Source organism: Cornus florida, unplaced genomic scaffold (assembly GCF_030987335.1).
Source record: "Cornus florida cultivar Cherokee Brave unplaced genomic scaffold, ASM3098733v1 CherokeeBrave_3.0.0_Hap2_Chr06, whole genome shotgun sequence".
Lineage (NCBI taxonomy): Eukaryota > Viridiplantae > Streptophyta > Magnoliopsida > Cornales > Cornaceae > Cornus > Cornus florida.
In genome coordinates, this window is record NW_026775576.1 from 16,134,103 (window position 1) to 16,156,819 (window position 22,717).

Genomic DNA, 22,717 nt, shown 5'->3' on the forward strand with positions numbered 1-22,717 from the left:
GTCTTCATACTTGAACAAATCCCCCAGTAACTTCAGGGTGAGTAAACAAGTTTACTCGTAGAGAATAAGCATGCATAGACTCGATTTCTTACAGATTTTTTTAGTCTGACATGAAACAGTTCAAAAGGATCATGTCACCTAACGTCTATGTCAAGGTGAGACTCATGGATCATCCTAAGCTCCTCATGCAATTGAAATAAACTACGGCATGCAAGTATACATGCTCAAGTACACTAAACCGTATTAAAACATGATACACGGCATTCAAGTACACATGCTCACAAGTACACTAAATCACATTAAATGGGATAAACAATATCTATCATACATACACAAGTATAAGATATATATATATATAGAGAGAGAGAGAGAAAGAGTACTCATAAATCAAGTATACAAACATAAGTATACTAAGCTAAACAAGTACGCACAAGACAAGTATACATGGCACAAGTATACTAAATGCAATCTAAACTCACGGAGCAAGTATACAAGTTCAAGTATACTAAATAGGATTCAAATACCCAAAGTAAACATCAATTCTTAAGCTACAAGTAATCCATGATTAACAGCTTGAAATTAAATGCGAAAACAAATAATGGAAAGACTAGGACATGTGGTCGCTAGACCAAGCAAGTATTTTCGGGTAATTACGACCCACAAGGTACTACCTAGTGCGCACTTATGACTTAAAAGACTCTTGTCTTCGTACTAGAGCCAAACCTAGCCATCACATCATTTATGTCCTCACAAGCTTTCCAAAATCAATAAGTTCAAAACTTATACAAAATCGAATGCAAGTTACCATATTCCATGCACAAGTAAGGTTGAATCCACACAATTCATGTCCTAGAATTCAAGTCTAAATAGCATATGATAAGTCATGTCCTCAATATGTAATTTGTACACAAAGCAAGATTATTTTACAACAATTGAGACACATTACCATCCTAAGCCACAAGCACTAAATAAGCTTCAATTTAGTAACTAGCTTCCAAGGTAAATAATTGTAATATTCTAACAAGCTATATACCTACATAAGATACATTTAAACAAGCTTTGCAAATCAATGATATTCTATATCATGTTAAGTCTAATTACCATTTTAAGAGGCCACAAGTACTAATTATATATCAAGTTAGTAGCATGCTCACAAGGTAATTAGAATACTACAAATTAAGAGATTTTCAACCAATCATGGAAAGCCTCTAGATTTCAAATCTATCCCTAATAACCTCAAATTAATATATGTTAAACAACATAGCATGCTCATTACATATATCAAATCAAAAGAGCCAAATGAGCAAGACATCATCATGTAGATTTTAATTAATTTAAATTAATTAAATCTCTAATTTTTCAAAGTCGTTCAATTAATCCCAAATAAATATATGACAAGAACTAAGTCATGGCCATGCCATATATCAAGTCAAAAATGGAAAACAAGCAAGGTACAATTAAATAGAATTTAAATCAAATTAAATTCATTTAAATCTCTAGATTTGAAAACTCATTCAAATGGCTCCAATTAATTATATAACAAGGATCAAGTGAAGGCCATGCCACATACCAAGTTAAAAGTGAATTATATGCAAGTTACAACAATCATTAATTTCTCAAATTAACACTAAAACATGCATATCACTTGTATTCCATTACAAAAGCAATCAAAATGACTTAGAAAATAAATTATAACACCCCCTACCTCACAAGAGGATTGTTCCCCTTGAATTCAAGGCAAATCAACACAAAATGGCAAACCCTTCAAGGGTTATGTAGAAGAGGATAAGGGGAACAAAAACTGTTCCAAGCTTCATGGTCAAAGGTGAGTGGAAGGGCCTTAAAAATCAAGGTCAAAGCTTAAACATTAAGCTCCTCTAATGGTGGCTAGGGTTTTTGGTGAGGGAGGAAATGAAACAATAAGATGAAGTGTGAGTAGAGGAATTAGAAATCCTCCACTCACTATGTGATCTTACACCATGGTCAACACACACAAGTCTTGGTCAATTGCACAAAAATCCCTCTTTAAAACCATTATCCCAAAGTGGCCCAAAAATAATTGCAAGACTTAATTTGGAGCGTACACTTGTCACTTATCCAAGCATCCATTGTGGGCTTAATCCTAAGCCTACACTTGTCAACCATCCAAGCCAACAAGTGCACCTATCCTAGGTCAACAAGTAGTTCAATCTCCACCCTCCACATGTCATCATCCAAGGCATCAAAGTGTCCCCACACAAATGCCAACAAGTGGACCAATGAGAATGTGACACTTGTCACACTTTTTGAATATTGCAAAAAGGTCCTTTTTGAAAATATCTTCCAAATTAAATTACAAAATGGTCCCTAAGATGAAAAATAATTATTTTACACAATTACACTAAAACCCCACAAGTTAAGACTATTACAAAAAAAGTTAAGCATCCATACCCTTTACAAGAAAAGTAAACACTTAGCATGCTTTTCTAAGAAAATAGAAATACACATTTCTAAGAAATCATATATCATGAGTGCATGCAAAAATGGCAGCAAAACCGAACACAAAAAGCGAGGTTATGCCAACAAAGTGACAAACGGGAAAAAGACAAAAAGTGAATAGTGTCAAAAAATGAAAAATGTGGAAATGACTCGGTCCTTAAAGGAAGTTGTCAATCCAAAGGAAAGAGACTTAGAAACCAATTCTAAGCACTCGAGACGACACTAAGCGACGAGAAAATGAGCTCAGACAAGAAATTTCAACGAAAAAAATTCATCCGTGAAATTCTGAGGAAAAAGAAAAGGAAGGAAATGACTGGGTCATTACAATGTTAGTATACAAGTCCTAGTCATCACAATTGCCAAGTTAAAAACTTAATTAAGTCAAAGGAACCACTAAATAGATTTTAATTAATCCTTTTACTTAAAATCTATTGATTTTTAAACTTATGCAAATGCTCTCAAATTAAAGTATGTTAAGGAACATGCCAAGGCCTTTTTAAATGTCACATTACAACTTAATTTCATGCTTGCTATAACCATATGAATTAAACTTTCGCAAAAGATAAATATTAAATAAATTTTGTGATTCTTAATCAAATGATCCAAATTTAATATATGTCAATAACCATACCAAGGCTTAATTTTCTAGCATGCCACAATTTAATTCCAAGTTTCATAACATCATGGAAATTAAATCTTAAACTAAGAAAATAATTAAATTAAATTCTAGAACTTAAATTAAAGCATGCATACAACTTGTATAAACATCAATAACATGCTTTGCATCAAGAATAATAAATTATAACACCCCCTACCTTGATTTGAGATGAAAATCTCAAAAGCCATCAAAATGAAACGGCTCCGAATCCGACAATACTTCGGGGTTTTGTCAGGGACAACGCCATGAACATTAAACTCCAAAGAAGACCTACCAAAATCCTAACTTGACCTCAAACCTGAACTCAAAAGTTGGCCAAAAACGGGTTTTAATAAGGAGGAAAGATGCGCGTAGTCAAGACAAACACAAAACGCAAAGGCACTTCGACTTTTTAACAGAGGGAAGGAGGTTTAATTGAGAGAAGAAGGGTGGCAGCCCCCTTGGGCTGCCATGGCAGCTTCTGGTCGTGCATGAAGAGAGGGGAAGATGAATTTTTAATTTTATAACCCCCTATTTATAGTAAAACCCTAAAAGTGCCTCGAAAGGGCCTCGTTAGGTCCAGAAAAGTGAAATTTGAGCAGACGCGCTCAAACGGAAAAACTCCGTGAACAAAAAAGATTCAAAATGAGAAAATATGAACAACAGAAAAAATAGCATCAAAAACTGAGTCCTGAGCAGAGAGATATACCCCAAACAAGTTCGGCGAAAACCGCGGCCAAAAACCTTGAAACTGGAGAAAAACAACCAGAAGGGAATTCTATGAGTACACAACTCGATGAAAAGTGAAAATAAATCCCGTACAAGGATTCAGGCTCAAAACAAGGCATTTAGCAATAACTTTCATTAATTGCACAATGGCCCCTACAAAAGTGATAACTGCGAAACTGCCCTAGAATGAAAATATCTTCCAAAAGTATTTTCTTAGAAACCCCTAAAATAAAATATCTTCAAAAGATATTTATGAAAAACACCCCAAAAAAAGAAAAATTTTCCAAAGAACTGTGCATCCATGCCCTTACGGACACCGAGAGCAACCAAAGTACTTTTCTACAAAAGTAAAGATACGTATTTCGTGGAAACCACTTAGAATAAAGGTACGTGAAGTCAAAAACCAACTCCAAGCATGAGAAGTGAGGTTGTGCCAAAAAGTGACAAACGGGAAAAAGGCAGAATAGGGAAAAGGACGAAATAGAGAAAATGACGAAAAGTGAATAGTGTCCCGAAAAGTGAAAATGCGGAAATGACTTGGTCCTTAGAGGAAGTTGTCAATCCAAAGAAAAGAGTCTCAGTAACCATTTCCGAGCACTCAAAATGATACTAAGCGATGAGAAACCAAACACAAAAAGGAAAGGACAACGGAAAAAATTTATCCGTAAAATTTGAGGAAAGGGAAAGGAAGGAAAATGACTGGGTCATTACAGTTTTTTTTTTTATTTATTTTTTATTTATTTATTTTTGATCTAAGGGTCCTTCTGGTGGTTTTTTTTTTTTTTGGTAGGCTGCCGGTGTTTGTTCGACAACATATTTGGTGGAAAGCGCCGATTTTTCCGGCCTTTTTTTTTTTTTCTCTTTCTTCCCTCTTCGACTTGTGGACCAGCCTTAGTTTAGTACTATGAAAGATTCTAGTAGCCAAAATGACACTTTATCTTCGAGTTGTGGCCAAACTTCCGCAATAGCCGATACTATTGGTGGGTATACTACTCCACAGATTGTTGTCCCTACTGCTTCAACTTCTCACAGATCATCTTTTCAAGATTTCAAACAGTTACAGTCCCAGATTGGTCAGCTTCAGGAGCAGTTTGGAGCCTTATCTACCAGGGCCGGCTCTTCTACTCCCATGACTGCTATAGCTACAGGTACTCCTTCTGCTTATATCATGTTAAAGCGGGAAAACCTACTTGGGTTTTGGATTCCAAAGCCAATGACCACATGACTGGTGAGTTGCCATTATTTTCTACTCCCGTTACCTCTGTTAATCAAGCTGTTAGTCTAGTCGATGGGTCAACCACCATTATTCGTAGCAAAGGAAATGTTCATCTATCCCTTGATATTATTTTGCCATCTGTTCTTTATGTTCCTAACTTTACATTTAATCTTCTATTGGTTAGCAAGCTTGCCAAATCACTAAATTGTGCAGTGATTTTCTTTCCTCATTACTGTGTTTTAAAGGACCTATGTTCGAAGAGGATTTTTGGCAGAGGATATGAGCACGATGGCCTCTACTACTTTGGGGATCCTCCACCGACACCCCTTCCACTTGCTTCAAGCTTTTAAGCCTCTATTCTTCCATTTTTGAGGTCTTATGATTTTTCTTTTCAGACTTTAAGTTTATGGCATGCTCGCCTTGGGCATGTAAACTTTCAGTATTTATGTCTACTTTTCCCTTCATTAAAAATGGCTTGTAAGGATAATAAGTTTCAATGTAAGATTTGTGAGCTTTCTAAACATACTAGAACCAGTTATATTTCTCATATGCATCGTGCACCTAGTATGTTTGATCTCATATATTCTGATGTGCGGGCTCCTTCTCCTGTTACTGCTTTTTTGGGGCATCGTTATTATCTCACATTCATTAATGATTATTCCCGTTGTACATGGGTATATTTACTTAAAAAGAAATCTGAAGTTTTTCCCTTGTTCACTCAATTCCTCCAAATGGTCAAAACTCAATATAAAACTATTGTTAGGAATATTAGGTTTGACAATGGTCGTGAATATGTTTCCAATGAGTTTCGGTCTTAACTTAACCAACAGGGTATTCTTCATCAACTTACTTACCTATATACCCCTAAACAGAATGGTGTTGCAGAGCGTAAAAACCGCCAACTAATGTCAGTTGTTCGATGTCTTTTAAGTGGTATGAATGTGCCAAAGTTATTTTGGCACATGACGGTTCTTACAGCTACTTTTCTCATTAATCGTACCCCTAGTAGAGTCTTAAATGGTAAGGCCCCCTTACAAGTGCTTCAGCCTGATATTACTCTTTTTTCCATCATGCCTCGGGTGTTTGGATGTCATGTTTTGTTCAGAATCATTGCCCTTCTCGTACTAAACTTGATGACAAAGCCATTAAATGTATTTTTTTAAGATACTCTTCCATGTCAAAAGGTTACCGGTGTTATGATCCAGTACACAAACACATGTATCACTCTCTTGATGTCACCTTTCATGAGTATTCCCCTTTTTTTGGTTCTAACACTATCTTGCAGGAAACTTCTACTCTCAATCAAGGGCTTCTTATCTTGCTCGTCCTCTTCCTATTTTCCAAGAAGAGCCTTCTCTTGTTGTTTCCTCACCCCCTTTGTAGGTCTATTCACGCCATCCTCGTGCTTCACCTCAACTGCCTTCATCTTCTTCAGACTCAGGTTCAGGTACATCTCTTTCTCCTTTACATTCTATTCTTGTTCCCGAGTCTCTGTACCCAACTCGGGACTGCAAACCCCCTGCTAGATTTAGATTTGCTTGTAGTACTGATCATCCTATTTCGCAGTATATCTCCTATGATGGTCTTTCAGGGTCTTACCGAGCCTTTCTAGGCAAACTTATTCCATTTCTATTCCCAAAACATTGTCTGAGGCTCTCCAGAATCCCAATTGGATGTCTGCTATGAAGGTACAAATGGATGCTTTGCAACATAATGAAACATGGGAGCTTGTATCTCTCCCTCCTGGTGAACAAACTGTTGGTTGCAAATGGGTATTCAGTGTTAAATATCTAGTTGATGGTTCTATTGATCGGTATAAAACCCGCTTGGTGGCCAAAGGGTTTACTCAGATTCCTAGTAAAGACTTTAATGATACCTTCACTCCTGTGGCTAAATTGACCTCAGTTCGTTTGCTTATTTCCCTTGTTACCTCTCACAATTGGCCTCTTCATCAGCTTGATGTAAAGAATGCTTTCCTTAACGGTGATCTTCTTGAGACTAATTACATGGATCCTCCACCCGATTTTTGGGCTGAAGGGGGGTATGCTGGAAAGGTCTGTCGATTGTGAAAGTCTTTGTATGGATTAAAAAAATCTCGTAGAGCTTGGTTCAGCCGCTTTAGTGATGTAATTCTATCCATGGAGTTTGTTAGATGTCATTCTGACCATACATGTTTTATACGCCGTTCATCCAATGGTCGATGTATCATTTTGCTTGTCTATGTTGATGATATCATCGTTACTGGCAATGACATCCCTGGGATTGCTCAAGTAAATATTCAATTGGCTAAAGCTTTGATATGAAAGACCTTGGGCAATTCAGATATTTCTTGGGAATTAAGGTTGCTAGATCTAAGCAGGGCATCTCTTTATTGCAAAGGAAGTATGTCTTGGATCTTCTTCGAGACACAGGTATGCTTGGGTGTAAACCTGCTTCCACTCCTATGGATCCTAATCTGAAGATCTCGACTGAGTCCGGAGATCTCCTTTCTGATCCCTCACAGTATCAGTGTTTGGTAGGAAGATTAATTTATCTTACCAACACCCATCCTGATTTGGCTTTTGTGGTTAGTGTTGTGAGCCAATTTATGCATGCTCCTCGTACAGCTCATATGGATGCAGTATATCATATTCTTCGATATCTTAAGTCCTGTCCTGGACTTGGATTATTCTATTCTTCTAGCAAGCAAGTTGGGTTATCTTGTTTCAATGATGCAGACTATGCTGGGTCCAAGATTAACAGATGTTCCACATCTGGCTTCTATACTTTCTATGGAGACCATCTTATATCCTGGAAAAGTAAGAAACAACCTGTAGTTTTGAGATCTTCAGTAGAGGCTAAGTATCGTGCCATGGCTTAGGGTACTTGTGAGATTCTCTGGCTTCGATCTTTCTTGGAGGAGCTAGGGCTAGATGAAAAATAGTCCTCGGATATGTTTTATGATAATAAGTTAACCATCATGCTTGCTTCAAATTCTATTCTTCACGAGAGGACTAAACATATAAAGGTGGACATTCATTTTATCAGAGAGAAGGTTCGTTCGGGAATTATTAAGCTGTGCTTTATTCGTTCCTCTAATCAGTTGGCTAATGTGTTCACCAAATCTATTGGTCTATCTTTGTTTCATTCCTCGATTACCAATCTGGGCTTGATTGATATCTTCACTCCAGCTTGAGGGGGAGTGGGGGAGTGTTGAAATATCTTTATTATTTTTATTTTTATTTTTATTAGCTGTTTTTTAGCCTTTTATTAGATATTTTATGTAAGATCCCTATAATCATGGGATCACGTAGATAAGATCCCTGTAATTATGGGATCCCGTAAATCAAATCCCCATAATCATGAGATCCCGTAGATTTTGGCATATTTTATATCTTTCTTTGATTTGGTTTCCTTTTTTTGTACCCTATTCTTGTATATAAATATAGATCTTGGCTCTTAGTTTGAGTAAGCCAAAACCCAAAACTTCTTCTTCAAAATTAGCTCATTTAAACCTTATGAACCTAAAAAAGACAAAAACACAAATTTAGACTAAAACGAGAAAATAAAGATAGATGAAAGGACTAAAACACCCTAACTTAGGTGCTAAAATGTGCAATATTTGAGCACTTATCAGTAGCCCCCATTACAACACACACGACTCATAGGTATCCCCCGTTACAACACAAGACTTACAGGTATCCCCCGTTACAACATAACACACATGACTCACAGGTAGCCCCCATTACAATACACACGACTTACAAGTATCCCTGGTTACATCACACTGTGGTGGTGTCTTCGTCGTGCACACTAAATTGGTGTGATATAGTATGGCCAAGTTTGAATTTATAGAATGCTACTACCACTACTAACTAAAATATAGCAAGATTGAGTAGGGATTATCCTAAGGGAAATGAGTCGTGCTTTGGAATCAATTGTTGGATTAGTAGGTCGAATGATCAAAAGAGAGATTGGATTTGATTAAACTAAGATTCAATTAAAAATAATGTAATTATCAATCCAGAATTTAGAGGGAAAATAAATAAGAAAGAGAGGACTTGGGGCTTAGAGTTCACCACTAAGCTTTACTTCACTAAACACTAACAATTGTAAATTAATGGGGACATTTAAGTTGTAAAATGTGTGTGTGTGTCACTAACTGAAAACTAAGCATGGATGGCTAATAAGCATAGATTGTTTAGTCAATTCAATGAATAGCACAACATATCAAATGAGACCATAACCGATTCAATTAAACCATAATTAGAACACACATAATAATCTAAAGAAATATACTCTTTGCACTCATAAGTATGGAACATCAAGAAACAAGAATGGATTGTCCACCTATATAAGAAATTAAAACAATTACACTACATCTAAGCTAGATACATGAAAATTAAACTAAGGGTGTGGCACAATCTATCAAAAAACAAGTGTGAACCATCAAATAAACTACAAGAATATTCAGTTAAGCACTATGCTTTGACCATCACTAAATTAACAACATCAATACACATAAACGTGCATTAATTTCATTAAATCTAGAGAAAAACACATGAATATCCATTCTAGCATACATAGACAGATGGATAAAAGTAAACGATCAATTAAAATCATTAATCCATACAAATCAAGTAAAAATTACAAAATCTATATTTATTCAAGGTCAAAACATTTATTACAACTAAAATCTCCAAAAATATACAAAAGCTAAGTTTAGGAAGCAAGCCTAATGGCTATCTTTAGCCCCAAGTGAAGGATTTAGCCACTTATTATAGTGGTCATGGAAACCTCAAGGGCTAACTTGGAGGTTGGCATCATCATCTTCTTCCTTGCCTTATTCCCAAAACCCTAGTTCTAGAGAGGAAAAATATCTCCTACTACGAATATTACAAGATAAAAATGAAAAAAAATTTCCATTAATTCATTACAAGCCTCTTTAAGTAGGCACCAAGTCAGAAATATAGCCTATGATTAGAGGAAATTCGCAGATACACAAGTTAGGTAGAGATCGGCGTGCTTGGGAATTAGACAGCACACTGCCAGCAGGCAGTTCGAACGATCGAAGCTTTTTGATTGATCAAAAACTTATCTTCGATCGATCGAAGATGACGTGGCATCAAAAATATCTTTCAGGCCTTATCCACTTTGTTGAGTTGGCACCGTCTCATTTCAGTCAATTGTAGCTGACTTCGATCGATCGGGATTCCCTTTGATCGATCGAAGTTCCTCTGCTGTATGTTCTTGGCTTTTTTCCAACTATGCTCCTTAGCTCCAAAATAAGCTAAATGGCTCTTATTAGCCTGTTTGAACTTTATTAACCTGAAATAAGTAATAACAAAAATAAGTATTTAAGATATGAAATTAAGATAAATGAATTGACTAAAATACCCTAGCTTATGTACTAAAATGTGTCACATTTGAGCACTTATCACACCCCCAAACTTTGATATTGCTAGTCCCTAGCAACGAACTACAAGAAAAAGAAAGACATAAATAACTATACCACTATGAACAAGAAATCAATAAAATGAAAACGCCACTTTTGTAGGGAACACGATTGCATTTAGCGTATGCAACAAGCAAGGTTACCCTTAGTGGATGAGTGAAGTCTCGTGAGGGTTTCCAAAAATGATACCCACAAATATTTAGCTCTTTCTTAAAAGAGAGGAACCAATATACAAAACAAGCATTGGGAGAAAACTACCTCAAATATGCAATTTTTCAACCATTTCTAAGCAATCTCCCAAAATTTCAATACCAAGCAACCAAATATGGTCCTCCATACATCAAGACAATGATCATGCTAATCAAAACAACTCTAGAATCCTTTTTAAGTGAACCGACATCAAGTATATTGCTATTTCAGCCAACTAAAGAAATGATCACATCTGGCCTCAAACTAGCACACAAATCTAGTATCGATCATCAAAACAAAGAATGGATCTTTTATTAAAGCTTTATTGAACTAGGTGCACTTATTCTTTTCACTTGATTTTTTTTTTTTTTACTAACCTAAAGGATCAAAGATGGAAGCGTGGTGTAATGTAGTGATCTATTAAGCTTTCTAGCAATCAATGGGTCGAATGTTAGGTCAATGACTCCCAAATCAGACGGCTTTAGGGCATTAGGCGTTTAAACACCCCTAAGGACTTACAAGCTCAAATCGTCTAGGCTACAAATCAAAACTACCTCCATCTAATCATTTCCCACTTCTTACCTTTGGGGAGAAATCCTCACTTTTTTATTTACTTTTTGCAAACTTTTTTTTTTTTTTAAATACCTAGAGTTTAGGCCCTCCACCTTTCGGTGTGAGAAATTCAATGCTTGATGAGGCTATAATCCCGGCTACTCAATGAAAAGGGATTGTTATCCACTTTTATTAAGATGAAAGCTTTCAATACATTAGTAGCTTAATTGGGATATAAACAAATCAGTAGTCAATAAAGCATGCACCCCATAACTGAATGCTAGTGTGCGCCTGTGCTAGTGTAGAATCCTAGAGTGAATCTCAAAACAATCACAAAATTAGGATGATATGGACCATAAATGCAAACAAGATATCAATCTTTCAAAAACTTTACTCCTAAATGGCATCCACAAGGTATACAAGGAGTATTGGACTCTCAAGTTAAGCAATTTTAAATTCTAAGTATCATAGTCCTCAAAGATCAAAATCATAGCCCAGGACTCTCAAATCATACCATATGCATAGAAATCAAATGCGACATGTAAAATATGCAAACACACCCCCAAACTTAATCTATGCATTGTCCTTAATGTGCAAAGAAGCAACAGATAATGGAAAGAGTATACCAAATGGGTGAAGCAAAAGCGACTCGGTAACAGAAGCTTAGCTTTGGAAGGTGCACCCCCAAACTTAGATTCCGAAAACCTATCTGAAAATTGTCACACTAACAACTGTCAAAGCATATGCATCAATGATATAAATAAGAGGTGAATCTGAGAACTGAGCAAAAATCATGGTATCTAACAATGAAAAGCTTAGAATATCCAAAACTCCATATATATATATAAAATAAATCCAAGATCAGATATCCAGAAATCAATGTAGCAGTGCCATGCAAGAAACAATATCCAAAATATCTAAAATATCCAAAACCAGTGCAAGTGTCAAAATAAGTAATAATATCTCAATAATAACAGTGCATATATCAATGATAGATAAGAAGTAGGAGGGAGAAAGAGATAGTGGAATCAAGTCTATGTGCAGCTGAGTTACCTCTGATCTGTAGCTAAAATCAGTACTGGTATGTGCTATCGGCTTGGTAGGAGGGGCATGTGAAGGGCCAGCCTGCTGAGATGCAATAGGTATATCTGGTTGCGAAGTGGACCCTGAAGTGGTATTCCCCTTAAATGCAGCATATGGAGATAATGTAGTGACCATGGTCAGCTCAGTAGGAAAAGTGGAGCTGTAAGGTAAAGAGGCTCTTGAGAATTATCAACCAATGGAGAAGTGTGGGGGCATCAACTGGTTGTAGCTATGGCCAGAATAGAAATATCAATCTCCTGGCCATCAATGGTAGTGTGAAGAAGAAGTTGGTCATCCTCATCCATCCAAAGGTGCAAGTAGAATAGGGTAACCAACTGGGGGTAGACGACTGTGTCTGCTGGTGTCATGATGGAATCAATGCCCCTTCGCACAACCTCATCATATGACCACTTGGTCTGGTCCAACTCAGAAAATAGATCCCTATCAAATCTGTACTCGGTCTCCTATGTCTTATTGGCATAAGACTTAGTGGGAACCTCTCGGATAATAGTATGCTCAGCGTCTATGGAAGATAGCTGTAATGACTCGGTCATTTTCCTTCCTTTCCCTTTTCTCAAATTTTACGAAATTTTTTTTTTTTGTTTAATTTTCTTTTCTGAGTTCAGTTTCTCATCACTTGGTGTCATCTAGTTTCCAAGACTCTTTTGTTTAGATTAACAACTTCCTTTAAGGACCGAGTCATTTTCACATTCACTTTTTGGATACTATTCACTTTTCGTCTTTTCTCTCATTGTCACTTTTTGGCACAACCTCACTTTTCCTGCTCGGAGCTGGTTTTTGACTTCACGTATCTTCATTCTATGTGGTTTTCACGAAATACTTGTTTTTACTTTTGTAGAAAAGTACTCTAGTTGCTTCCGGTGTCCATAAGGGCATGGATGATAAGTTCTTCAAAATTATTTTTGTTTCTTAGGGTGTTTTTTATAAATATCTTTTAAAGATATTTGATTTTAGGGGTTTTTAAGAAAATATTTTTAGAAGATATTTTCATTCTGAGTCAATAGTGCAGTTATCACTTTTTGGAGGGGCTATTGTGCAATTAATGAAAGTTATTAAAAAATGCCTCATTTTGATCCAGGATCCTTATATGGTATTCAAATTCACATTTCATCAATTCATGTACTCTTAGAATTTCTGTCCAGACATTTTTCCCAGTTTTAGGGATTTTTGACCCTGGTTGTTGCCGAAATTGTTCGAGGCATATCTCTATACTCGGGACTCATTTTTCAATGCCATTTCTTCTGTTATTCATTTTTTTCTTATTTCAGTTCTTTTTTGTTCATGGATTTTTGCCGTTTAAGCGCGTCTGTTCAAATTCCACGTTTTTCAGACCTGGCGGGGCCAGTTCGGGGCACTTTTTGAGTTTTCTATAAATAGGGTGACTCAAAGAGAAAAATTAGATTTTTTTTTCTCTCTCTCCCCCCTCTCTTGGCCGGCATCCATGGCAGCCCAATGGGCTGCCACCTTCTCTCTCCTCTTTTGAGCCTCTTCCCTTGAGTGAAACGCCATAGTGCCATAGGCTTTATTGTCTGCCTTGACGAGGCCTTTGATTCCAACCGATTAGAATTTCGTTTCGGCCATTTTTTGAGTTCGGATTGGAAGCCAAGTTAGGATTTCGTTAGGACTCCCATGGGGTTTAATGTTCACCGTGTTGTCCCTGACAAAACCCCAGAGTATCGTCAGATTCGAAGTGGTTTCATTTTGGTGGCTTTTGAGATTTTCATCTCAAATTGAGGTAGGGGATGTCTTAAGTTTATATTAATGTTGTATTAATGGTTTTAGAAGCTTATACACTTGTATGCATGCTTTTTATAAATCCTAGAATTTAATTTTTATTATTTTCTATGAATAGGATTTACTTTTAATGATTGTATGTGGTTTAGAATTGAATTGTGGCATACTAGAAAATTAGGCCTTGATATGTTGTGTAACATAGATTAAATTGGGGGCATTTGAATAAGAATTGCAAATTTTATTTAATAATTATCTTTTATGAAAGTTCAATTCACATAGTTGAAACAAGTATGAAATCAACTTGTAATGTGATATAAAAATAGGCCTTGGCATGTTCTCTAACTTATGTTAAATTGAGAGCATTTGGATAAGTTTAGAAATCTAGAGATTTTGAATTAAATGAATTAATTAAAATCTAATTAATGGTTCCATTAGTTTAATTGAGCTTTTAACTTGATAATGGTAGTGACTTGGGCTTGTTCACTTGTGTGTATCAATTTGGTACCATTTGGAGTTGCTTTTGGAATCTAAAGATTTAATTACCGTATTTTGATTAAATCCTATTTTGTTGTCTCAATGATCCAATTTAGTTTTTAGGTTGGTTTATGTAATGACCATACTATGTTGCTTAACATATATTAGTTAGGGATCATTTGGTTGAGATCTGAAACCTAGAGAAATTAATTAGTTTATGTAATTAATTTCTGTTTCTATTGCATTAACGATTTAATCATGTATTAGACATTGATAGTATGTTTCAATCATGATTTTGGACTTGTATTAGATTCATGAGAGTATGTTCTCAATTTTTAAAGATATTGTCATAGCGTGTAACAAATCGCACACTGAAGATTTGACATGTGATGTTTTTATAGCGTGTAATGAATCGAACACTGAAGATTCGACATGTGATGTTATTATAGCGTATAATGAATCGCATACTAAAGATTCGACATTTGTCATGCCATAGTAGTTGTGGACTTGGAGCATGTGTAATGTGTGTTTTCAAGGAATTGTTGTGCATGGTAGATAGCTAATATCTTGTATATACATGTTGATATATACGTTGCTGCACAATTTGTTGATTTTAGAAACTTAGGACGTCATTGTATGGCTGCAGTCTAGTACACACGTAGGGAGGTTACTCGTGGGCCAGTAACCCTAAAGTAACCACATTGTCGGTCTGATTCGGCGTGATGTCCAAGTATCCACCTTGTTTGATTTTGCATTTTATTTCAATTTGATGACTAGATGATGTTGTGACTTGTTGTTCTTTATATGATTTCCCATTTTAAGTTTCAAGATGTTAACTTTAAGAAATCATGCTTTATGCATTGTATTAGAAGTTTAAGTGTCGGTTAAATTGTATCGATATTGTGATTTGTGTTTAAATGTAGCTTATGAATGATCCTATAGATTCATTTAGAACATAGACGTTAGGTGGCATAACCCACTTTAGTTGTTTTCGTATTTTAGACTTCAAGTTGATGGTTTTGAGAATCTATATCTTGTTGCTTCGTATAACATGCTCCTATGTTGTTTACTTGCATAGATATTGTGATTTATGCTAGAAATGATTTAAAGTAGCTTAGGATGATTCCTGAGTCTCATTCATGACATAGACGTTAGGTGGCATGAGCTCTTTAACATGTTTCACCTTAAGGTGATAATATTATAAAATGCTAGGTCTATGCATGCTCATCTCCTACGAGTAGCTTCATGTTACTCACCCTAAAGTTACTGGGGATATTTTTCAGGTACAAAGACTTGGTTCGTGATGCTCATCATTCTTGGGATAACTCGTACATTTTAAGCTTCCATTTTATGCAAATGTTCGCATAAAGTGTTATTTTGTAGCTTTTTATGTCAAAACTGGTACCTTTGATTCTAAGCATGTAATGTGTACATAAAGTACACCATTTACAAAGTATTTGACATGTATGAGATGAGGTCAGAGGCCAATGACATGTATCTTGTATCCTATGTAACTTTTAACTTTATGAAATGTTATGAAAATATTAAAAATGTCAAGTCATTGTCTCACCATGGTTGCATGGGGTATGGGAATTCCATTTTTATTCTTTCACAGGGTCTTATTAATCATGTAGGAAGTGTGACCAAGGGCTAAATGGTCATTTGAAACCATTTCATAATTTTGGATTTCAAAATTTCCATTTCAAGTTTATTTTCACCTTTTTGGTCGTCGGGGGGACGAATTTTGAATCAGCCATTTTTGGGAGCCATGAAACATTCCCGCATGCTTAAAATCACTATTTACCTTTGCGTGCATGATCGTTTTCATGAAAAACTGCTTCCTTGGTGAAATGAGCCTCCTATGGACTCGTTTCATATTTTTCTTGCATACTTTGGCTTCAGGGCATTTTGGAAATTTTTTTCAGGAAATAAATTCTGGTATTGACTCTATCACATAGAAAATGTGATTTCAGGAGGAGTTTCTTCATGATATTTTTCCGAAAAATGTCATCTTGGTGTCAAAAATCGCGTTTCAAATCCATTTTTTTTGTTTTTCTACAATTTTTGTGTTTCTGGTTCAGTTGAACCGGTTCAGAGGGGTTGTACCGGTTCAAGGGCTATTTTTGGGTTCAATGCGGGCTCTGTACCCAAGTTAAACTGGTTCAGGGGTGTTAAACTGGTTCAAGTGCTCCAGAGACTTTTTTTTGCAGGTTTAGTTTTGGACTTTCGACTTCGAACTATCGTAACTTTTTTGTTTAATTCTGAATTGGTCCGTTCTTGAGTCTAAACTGACCGTGTTGAAGTAAGCTTTCCAATTGTACCAATTTCAGTTTTAAATTCTTCTCCTAGCTCGAGATATCCTCATTTTAGTTCGAACCGGGATAGGGTTCATTTGGGATTTCTATTCCTTTGGCCTTGGTACTTCATATGAAGTTACCAAAGGATGTTTTTGGATGTTTTTGACCTCATTTGACTTGTTGGAAGTTAAATTTCTTCCTCTTAGGGTAAAATGACCATTTTATCCCTGGTCCTTCTTTCGGTAGGGTTTTGATACCTTTGACTTTGTTTTGCTTCCATTGAGCCTCAAAGGGCCATTCTTATGTCCTAGGGATGATTTACATCTCTAAAGACTTGTCTTTGTTTTGCTTCCGCATTTTGGATCCTTTTCAGGTCATCATAGAACACACTGGGTTGAAAAATCCAAGGTTGTCACACGTGGTATCAAAGCTCCTAAGTTCAAAAACCTTAGGATGATGGGTTTTGGGTACATATCATGCTTGTGTTACCATGTTCTAAGTGTTTATATGCTTTATGATAACATGTTTTGGTTTGATAACATGTTTATGTGCTTATGTGCTATATGTGGTATGCTATCTGTTTAGCCTATTTTAATTCTAATGTAAAGAGCATGACATATGATGTATGCTAGATTAGATTTGTACATGCATGATTGTTTTGCATATTTGATGGGACTTGGGATTAGTCATGGGATGTTGAGTTGAGGTTGAGTTGTTTGGTAAGTTTACACTTGTGCAATGGTTGGTGTGTTTGGTGTTGTTTAGGAACTCTTCTTTGAGGTTGTTGGTGATTGTCCACATGATTTTGTGGTAGTTTAGGTCATTGTTGGCCTAGCGTTGGCTTGGGATAGGTAGAAGGTCACCTTTTGTTTGGGCTCTTGTGAGGTGAGCCATTAGGCGTAGCCGTAGTACTGGATTTGTTGGTTTTGGGCCATGATGAGGTTATAGACCTCTTAGGATCCTTGGTTGTTCGGGATAATTCCTCTGGGATTACAATTTTCGTGGGCGGGTATGTTTGTAGGCGGGTGCATGGTACTGTCATGCTACCGTATTGGTTAGCAACGAGTGCAGTACGGATGGAATCCGTGTTGGTTTTTGTTCCGATAGGCGCAATCCTTTTGGTTGGCGATGATGTGAGTTTTGTTTTGAGCGTTTGGTGTTGAGACGGTAATTGATGGTCATTTTGGGGATGATTTTGGAGATCAATTTGATTGTTTGATTATATGGTTAGAGTGACCATTTTGTTTGAGTTCTCCTTGCGTGATGATGCTTTTGGAATCGAGTCGATTGATCGATGTTTTGGGTTAGTGAGAGCATTGCATTGTTAGTGTCACCTTTAGATTCGGAGATGGATTGTTAGAGTCTTACCATTATGGAAAGGGCTCACGTTTGTTTTGAGACAAGTTATTGTCATATTAGTTTTTGGAGTCAAATTATGGCTAGAACTGGTCTTTCCTTTTACCTAGACACTGTAGGACACGATGTTCATAGGGTTCATTATTGCATCATTTTTGTTTTCTGTAGTTCTGTCAACTACCATGTTAGTAGTATGATTTATGTTATTGCAATGCATGAGTAGGTGGAAGTGTATCCACATTTGTCTTCTTGTAGTGTGATATTAACACGCCTTACATATATGCTTTGAGATGCCACATTGTCGTGGATGCAGAATGTGATTTTCGGTGATTCCAGTAAATCATTGTCGCCGATACAGAATGTGATTCCGGTGATTCCAGCAAATCATTGTCGTCGGTGCAGAATATGATTTCTGGTGATTCCAACAAATCATTGTTGCAGGTGCGGAATGTAATTCCGGTGATTCCAGCAAATCATTGTCGCCAGTGCGGAATGTGATTTTCGGTGATTCCAACAATTATTGTCCCTGGTGCATAATGTGATTCCCGTGATTCCAGCAAATCATTATCACCAGTGCGGAATGTGATTTCCGGTGATTCCAGCAAATCATTGTTGCAAGTACGGAACGAGATTCCAGTGATTCCAGCGCATCATTGTTGCATGATTGATGGATAGATACTATCCATAGGGTGCGGAGGGGCACTCAATTGTTATAGGTGCAAAACTTCATTCCGGTGATTCCAACATGTCATTTATTATGGGTACGGATTTGATTTCCGGTGATTCCAGTATATCATTGTTTCAGGTGCGGAATATGATTCCAGTATAACATTATCATTTGCATCATATCATTCACATACATATAATTGGGTCATGTGTTTTATTTTATGAGTGTATGCTACTTGAGTGTCGAATGCATACTTAGGTACATTGTATTACATCAGAGTTGCATACATGGTGTACATACATTTTGAGATTGTGACATGGTCACCATATATATGTATGTTTTATGACTATTTGTTTTATTTGGTTCATTCTATTTTGTCATTCCTGTATTATGTTGGGGTTTTGTGACCGTGGTTATCGGAATTAGGTTGACTTCTATTTTGAGGACTTAGTTATCCATGATAGGGATCTTGATCCAACCTTTTGTTTCACGACTGGAGTTTGTTGGTAACAGTGTTTTGCAATGTAGGAACTACTGGCTCTTTTTGTACTGAGGATTTAAGGCCTTAAGCGTAGCGGTGCTTATGACATTATTGTCAGAGTTTTGGGATTAGCTACCCCAACTCTCGTAGATGCCTGGTTCTTGTAGTGCTTTGGTAATGATCATTTTCGACATTGATGTCACTTGTATCGAAAAGTTTCTTTCTGGGTTGGCCTGTTGGGGGCATATTATGAACTAGTGCCTTATACTGTCATGCTATCTTACTGATGAGTAAATGTGGGCGGGTTCTAGTCATTGTTCGTACTGCCATATCATTCTAGCTATTTGTATTGATTTAACTTATCGTTGTCTAGGGATTCTCTCGGTGATTGACATTGGGTTATTGTGTCGATTCGTTTGGGAGGTGTTGTCTCGGTTCGTGGTTTCGCATTCCTTTAGTTGATCTTGAGACTTTTAGAGTTATCCTTCAGTGCTTTATGAGCTGTCCTTTAGTTTAACCTTCTGTTCGGTCCTTGTTTTGTTTGTTCCGGTATGTTCCTAATTTCGGGGACGAAATTCCTTTAAGGAGGGTAGGTTGTAATGACCCAGTCATTTTCCTTCCTTTCCCTTATTTCAAATTTTACGAATAAATTTTTTTCGTTTAATTTTCTTTTTTGAGTTCGTTTTCTCGTCACTTGGTGTCATCTCGAGTGCTCGAAAATGGTTTCCGAGCCTCTTTTGTTTGGATTGACAACTTCCTCTAAGGACCGAGTCAGTTCCACATTTTCACTTTTTGGATACTATTCACTTTTCGTCTTTTTTTCCGTTATCATTTTTTGGCACAACCTCACTTTTCGTGCTCGGAGTTGGTTTCTGACTTCACATATCTTCATTCTATGTGGTGTCCATGAAATACGTGTCTTTACTTTTGTAGAAAAGTACTCTGGTTGCTCCCGGTGTCCATAGAGGCATGGATGTAAAGTTCTTCAGAAATATTTTTATTTCTTGGGGTATTTTTTGTAAATATCTTTTGAAGATATTTTATTTTAGAGGTTTTTATGAAAATATTTTTAGAAGATATTTTCATTTTGAGTCATTAGTGCAGTTATCACTTTTTGGAGTGGCCATTGTGTAATTAATGAAAGTTATTGTAAAATGCCTCATTTTGATCTTGGATCCTCATACAGGATTCAAATTCATAATTCGTCGAGTCATGTACTCTTAGAATTTCCTTCCGGACATTTTTCCCAGTTTTAGGGATTTCTGACCCCGGTTGCCGCCGAACTTGTTCGGGGCATATATCTCTACTCGGACTCGGTTTTCGACGCTGTTTCTTCCGTTGTTCATTTTTTCTCATTTCAGTTCTTTTTTGTTCATGGAGTTTTTCCATTTGAGCTCGTCTGCTCAAATTCTACTTTTTCGGACTCAACGGAGCCCGTTTGGGGCACTTTTTGAGTTTTCTATAAATAGGGTAACGTAAAGAGAAAAATCAGATTTTTCTCTCTCTCCCCTCTCTTGGCCGGCATCCATGGTAGCCCAAGGGGCTGGCACCTTCTCTCTCCTCTTTTGAGCTCCTCCTTTGAGTAAAATGCCGTAGTGTTTTAGGCTTTATTGTCCGCCTTGACGAGACCTTCGATTCCAACCGATTGGAATTCCATTTCGGCCATTTTTTGAGTTTGGGTTGGAAGCCAAGTTGGGATTTTGGTAGGACTCCCATGGGGTTTAATGTTCAATATGTTGTCCTCGACAAAACCCCAGAGTATCATCGGATTCGGAGAGGTTTCATTTGGTGGCATTTAAGATTTTCATCTCAAATTGAGGTAAGGGATGTCTTAGGTTTATATTAATATTGTATTGATGGTTTTAGAATCTTATACAACTTGTATGCATGCTTTATATAAGTCCTAGAATTTAATTTTTATTATTTTCTATGTATAGGATTTAATTCTAATGATTGTATGTGGTTTAAAACTGAATTGTGGCATGCTAAGAAATTAGGCCTTGATATGTTGTGTAATATATATTAAATTAGGGACATTTGAATAAGAATTACAAATTTTATTTAATAATTATCTTTTATGAAATTTCAATTCACATAGTTGAAACAAGCATGAAATCAACTTGTAATGTGATATTAAAATAAGCCTTGGCATGTTCTCTAACCTATGTTAAATTGAGAGCATTTGGATAAGCTTATAAATCTAGAGATTTTGAATTAAATGAATTAATTAAAATCTAATTAATGGTTCCATTAGTTTGATTGAGCTTTTAACTTGATAATGGTATTGACTTGGGCTTATTCACTTGTGTGTATCAATTTGGAACCATTTGGAGTTGTTTTGGAATCTAGAGATTTAATTACCGTATTTTGATAAAATCTTATTTTGTTGTCTCAATGATCCAATTTAGTTTTTGAGTTGGTTTATGTAATGACTGATGAGTGCTCAAATGTGACGCATTTTAGCACCTAAACTAGTGTATTCTAGTCCAATCTGTGAGATATATTTTTGTAAATTGGCATATTTCGGTAACAAAACAAGTCCTAGTCGAGTTATAATTTTAGTTACCATATCAGACTTGACATCGACTGCGAAATTCAGAGGTTGAACAGAAGAGGAAAGTACTGTTGATCATCAAAAAGGAAAGAACAACACATTAGGACATCGTTTCCCACTTAGGACACAATTACCTATATGATATATGTTCAGAGTTACCAAAATACAGAAAATCCAAGTTTCAGTTAGATTCTGTCTAGTAGGAACTGATTGGAGAAATGGAAACCAATAGCAAAGTACGTCGGAAATCTTCTGACCTTCTTGAACCGGTAGCCAATTTGGGAACTGGTAGCTCTTGAACCGGTAGCCAATTTGGGAACTGGTAGCTCTTGAACCGGTAGCCAATTTGGGAACCGGTAGTAAGAGTCCTGACAGAATTCGAACTTTCAGTTTCCTATTCTGATTGTTTCCTTTTTTATCCCAATTTCTTTCTAAGTCCTATGCACGAAATTTCCCTTATTTTTAAGAGGAATAGGACTTTACAAACCTCTATATAAACCATGTCATACACAAGGTTTATTTCACGGCTTTTGTTATACAGATTCAAAAATTTTAAAGCCTTAGGAAGTTAATCCCTCTCAGAAAATCAAAGTTAATTTTTCTGTAGTCTTCCTAGAACATACACATATTCACCTAGTTAGGTTAGAGTTGTGGAGTTCGAATCCTGATCATGATCATACAGTTGTATCAACATCGATCAGACGAAGCAGATCTTCTTCTATGTCATTCAAACGATTGAAGAACAGAATTAAGCGCAATCACACTTTTGAAAGGGTTGGAGCATTCGTAGAGTGTTGTTTGATCTACCTGCTACT

At 36.4% G+C, this 22,717-nt stretch overlaps 1 protein-coding gene across 1 annotated transcript; it reads left to right on the forward strand.

Annotated features, from left to right (window-relative positions):
- The first annotated feature begins 7,359 nt into the window (after positions 1–7,359).
- On the forward strand, positions 7,360–7,920 carry LOC132313836 (uncharacterized mitochondrial protein AtMg00810-like). The gene has a single exon (XM_059812779.1). It carries the CDS (start codon positions 7,360–7,362, stop codon positions 7,918–7,920), a length of 561 nt encoding a protein of 186 aa, XP_059668762.1.
- Positions 7,921–22,717: the final 14,797 nt, after the last annotated feature.

Coding starts and splice junctions, on each gene's coding strand:
- LOC132313836 (XM_059812779.1), top strand. CDS start 7,360: ATGAAAGACCTTGGGCAATTCAGATATTTCTTGGGAATTAAGGTTGCT.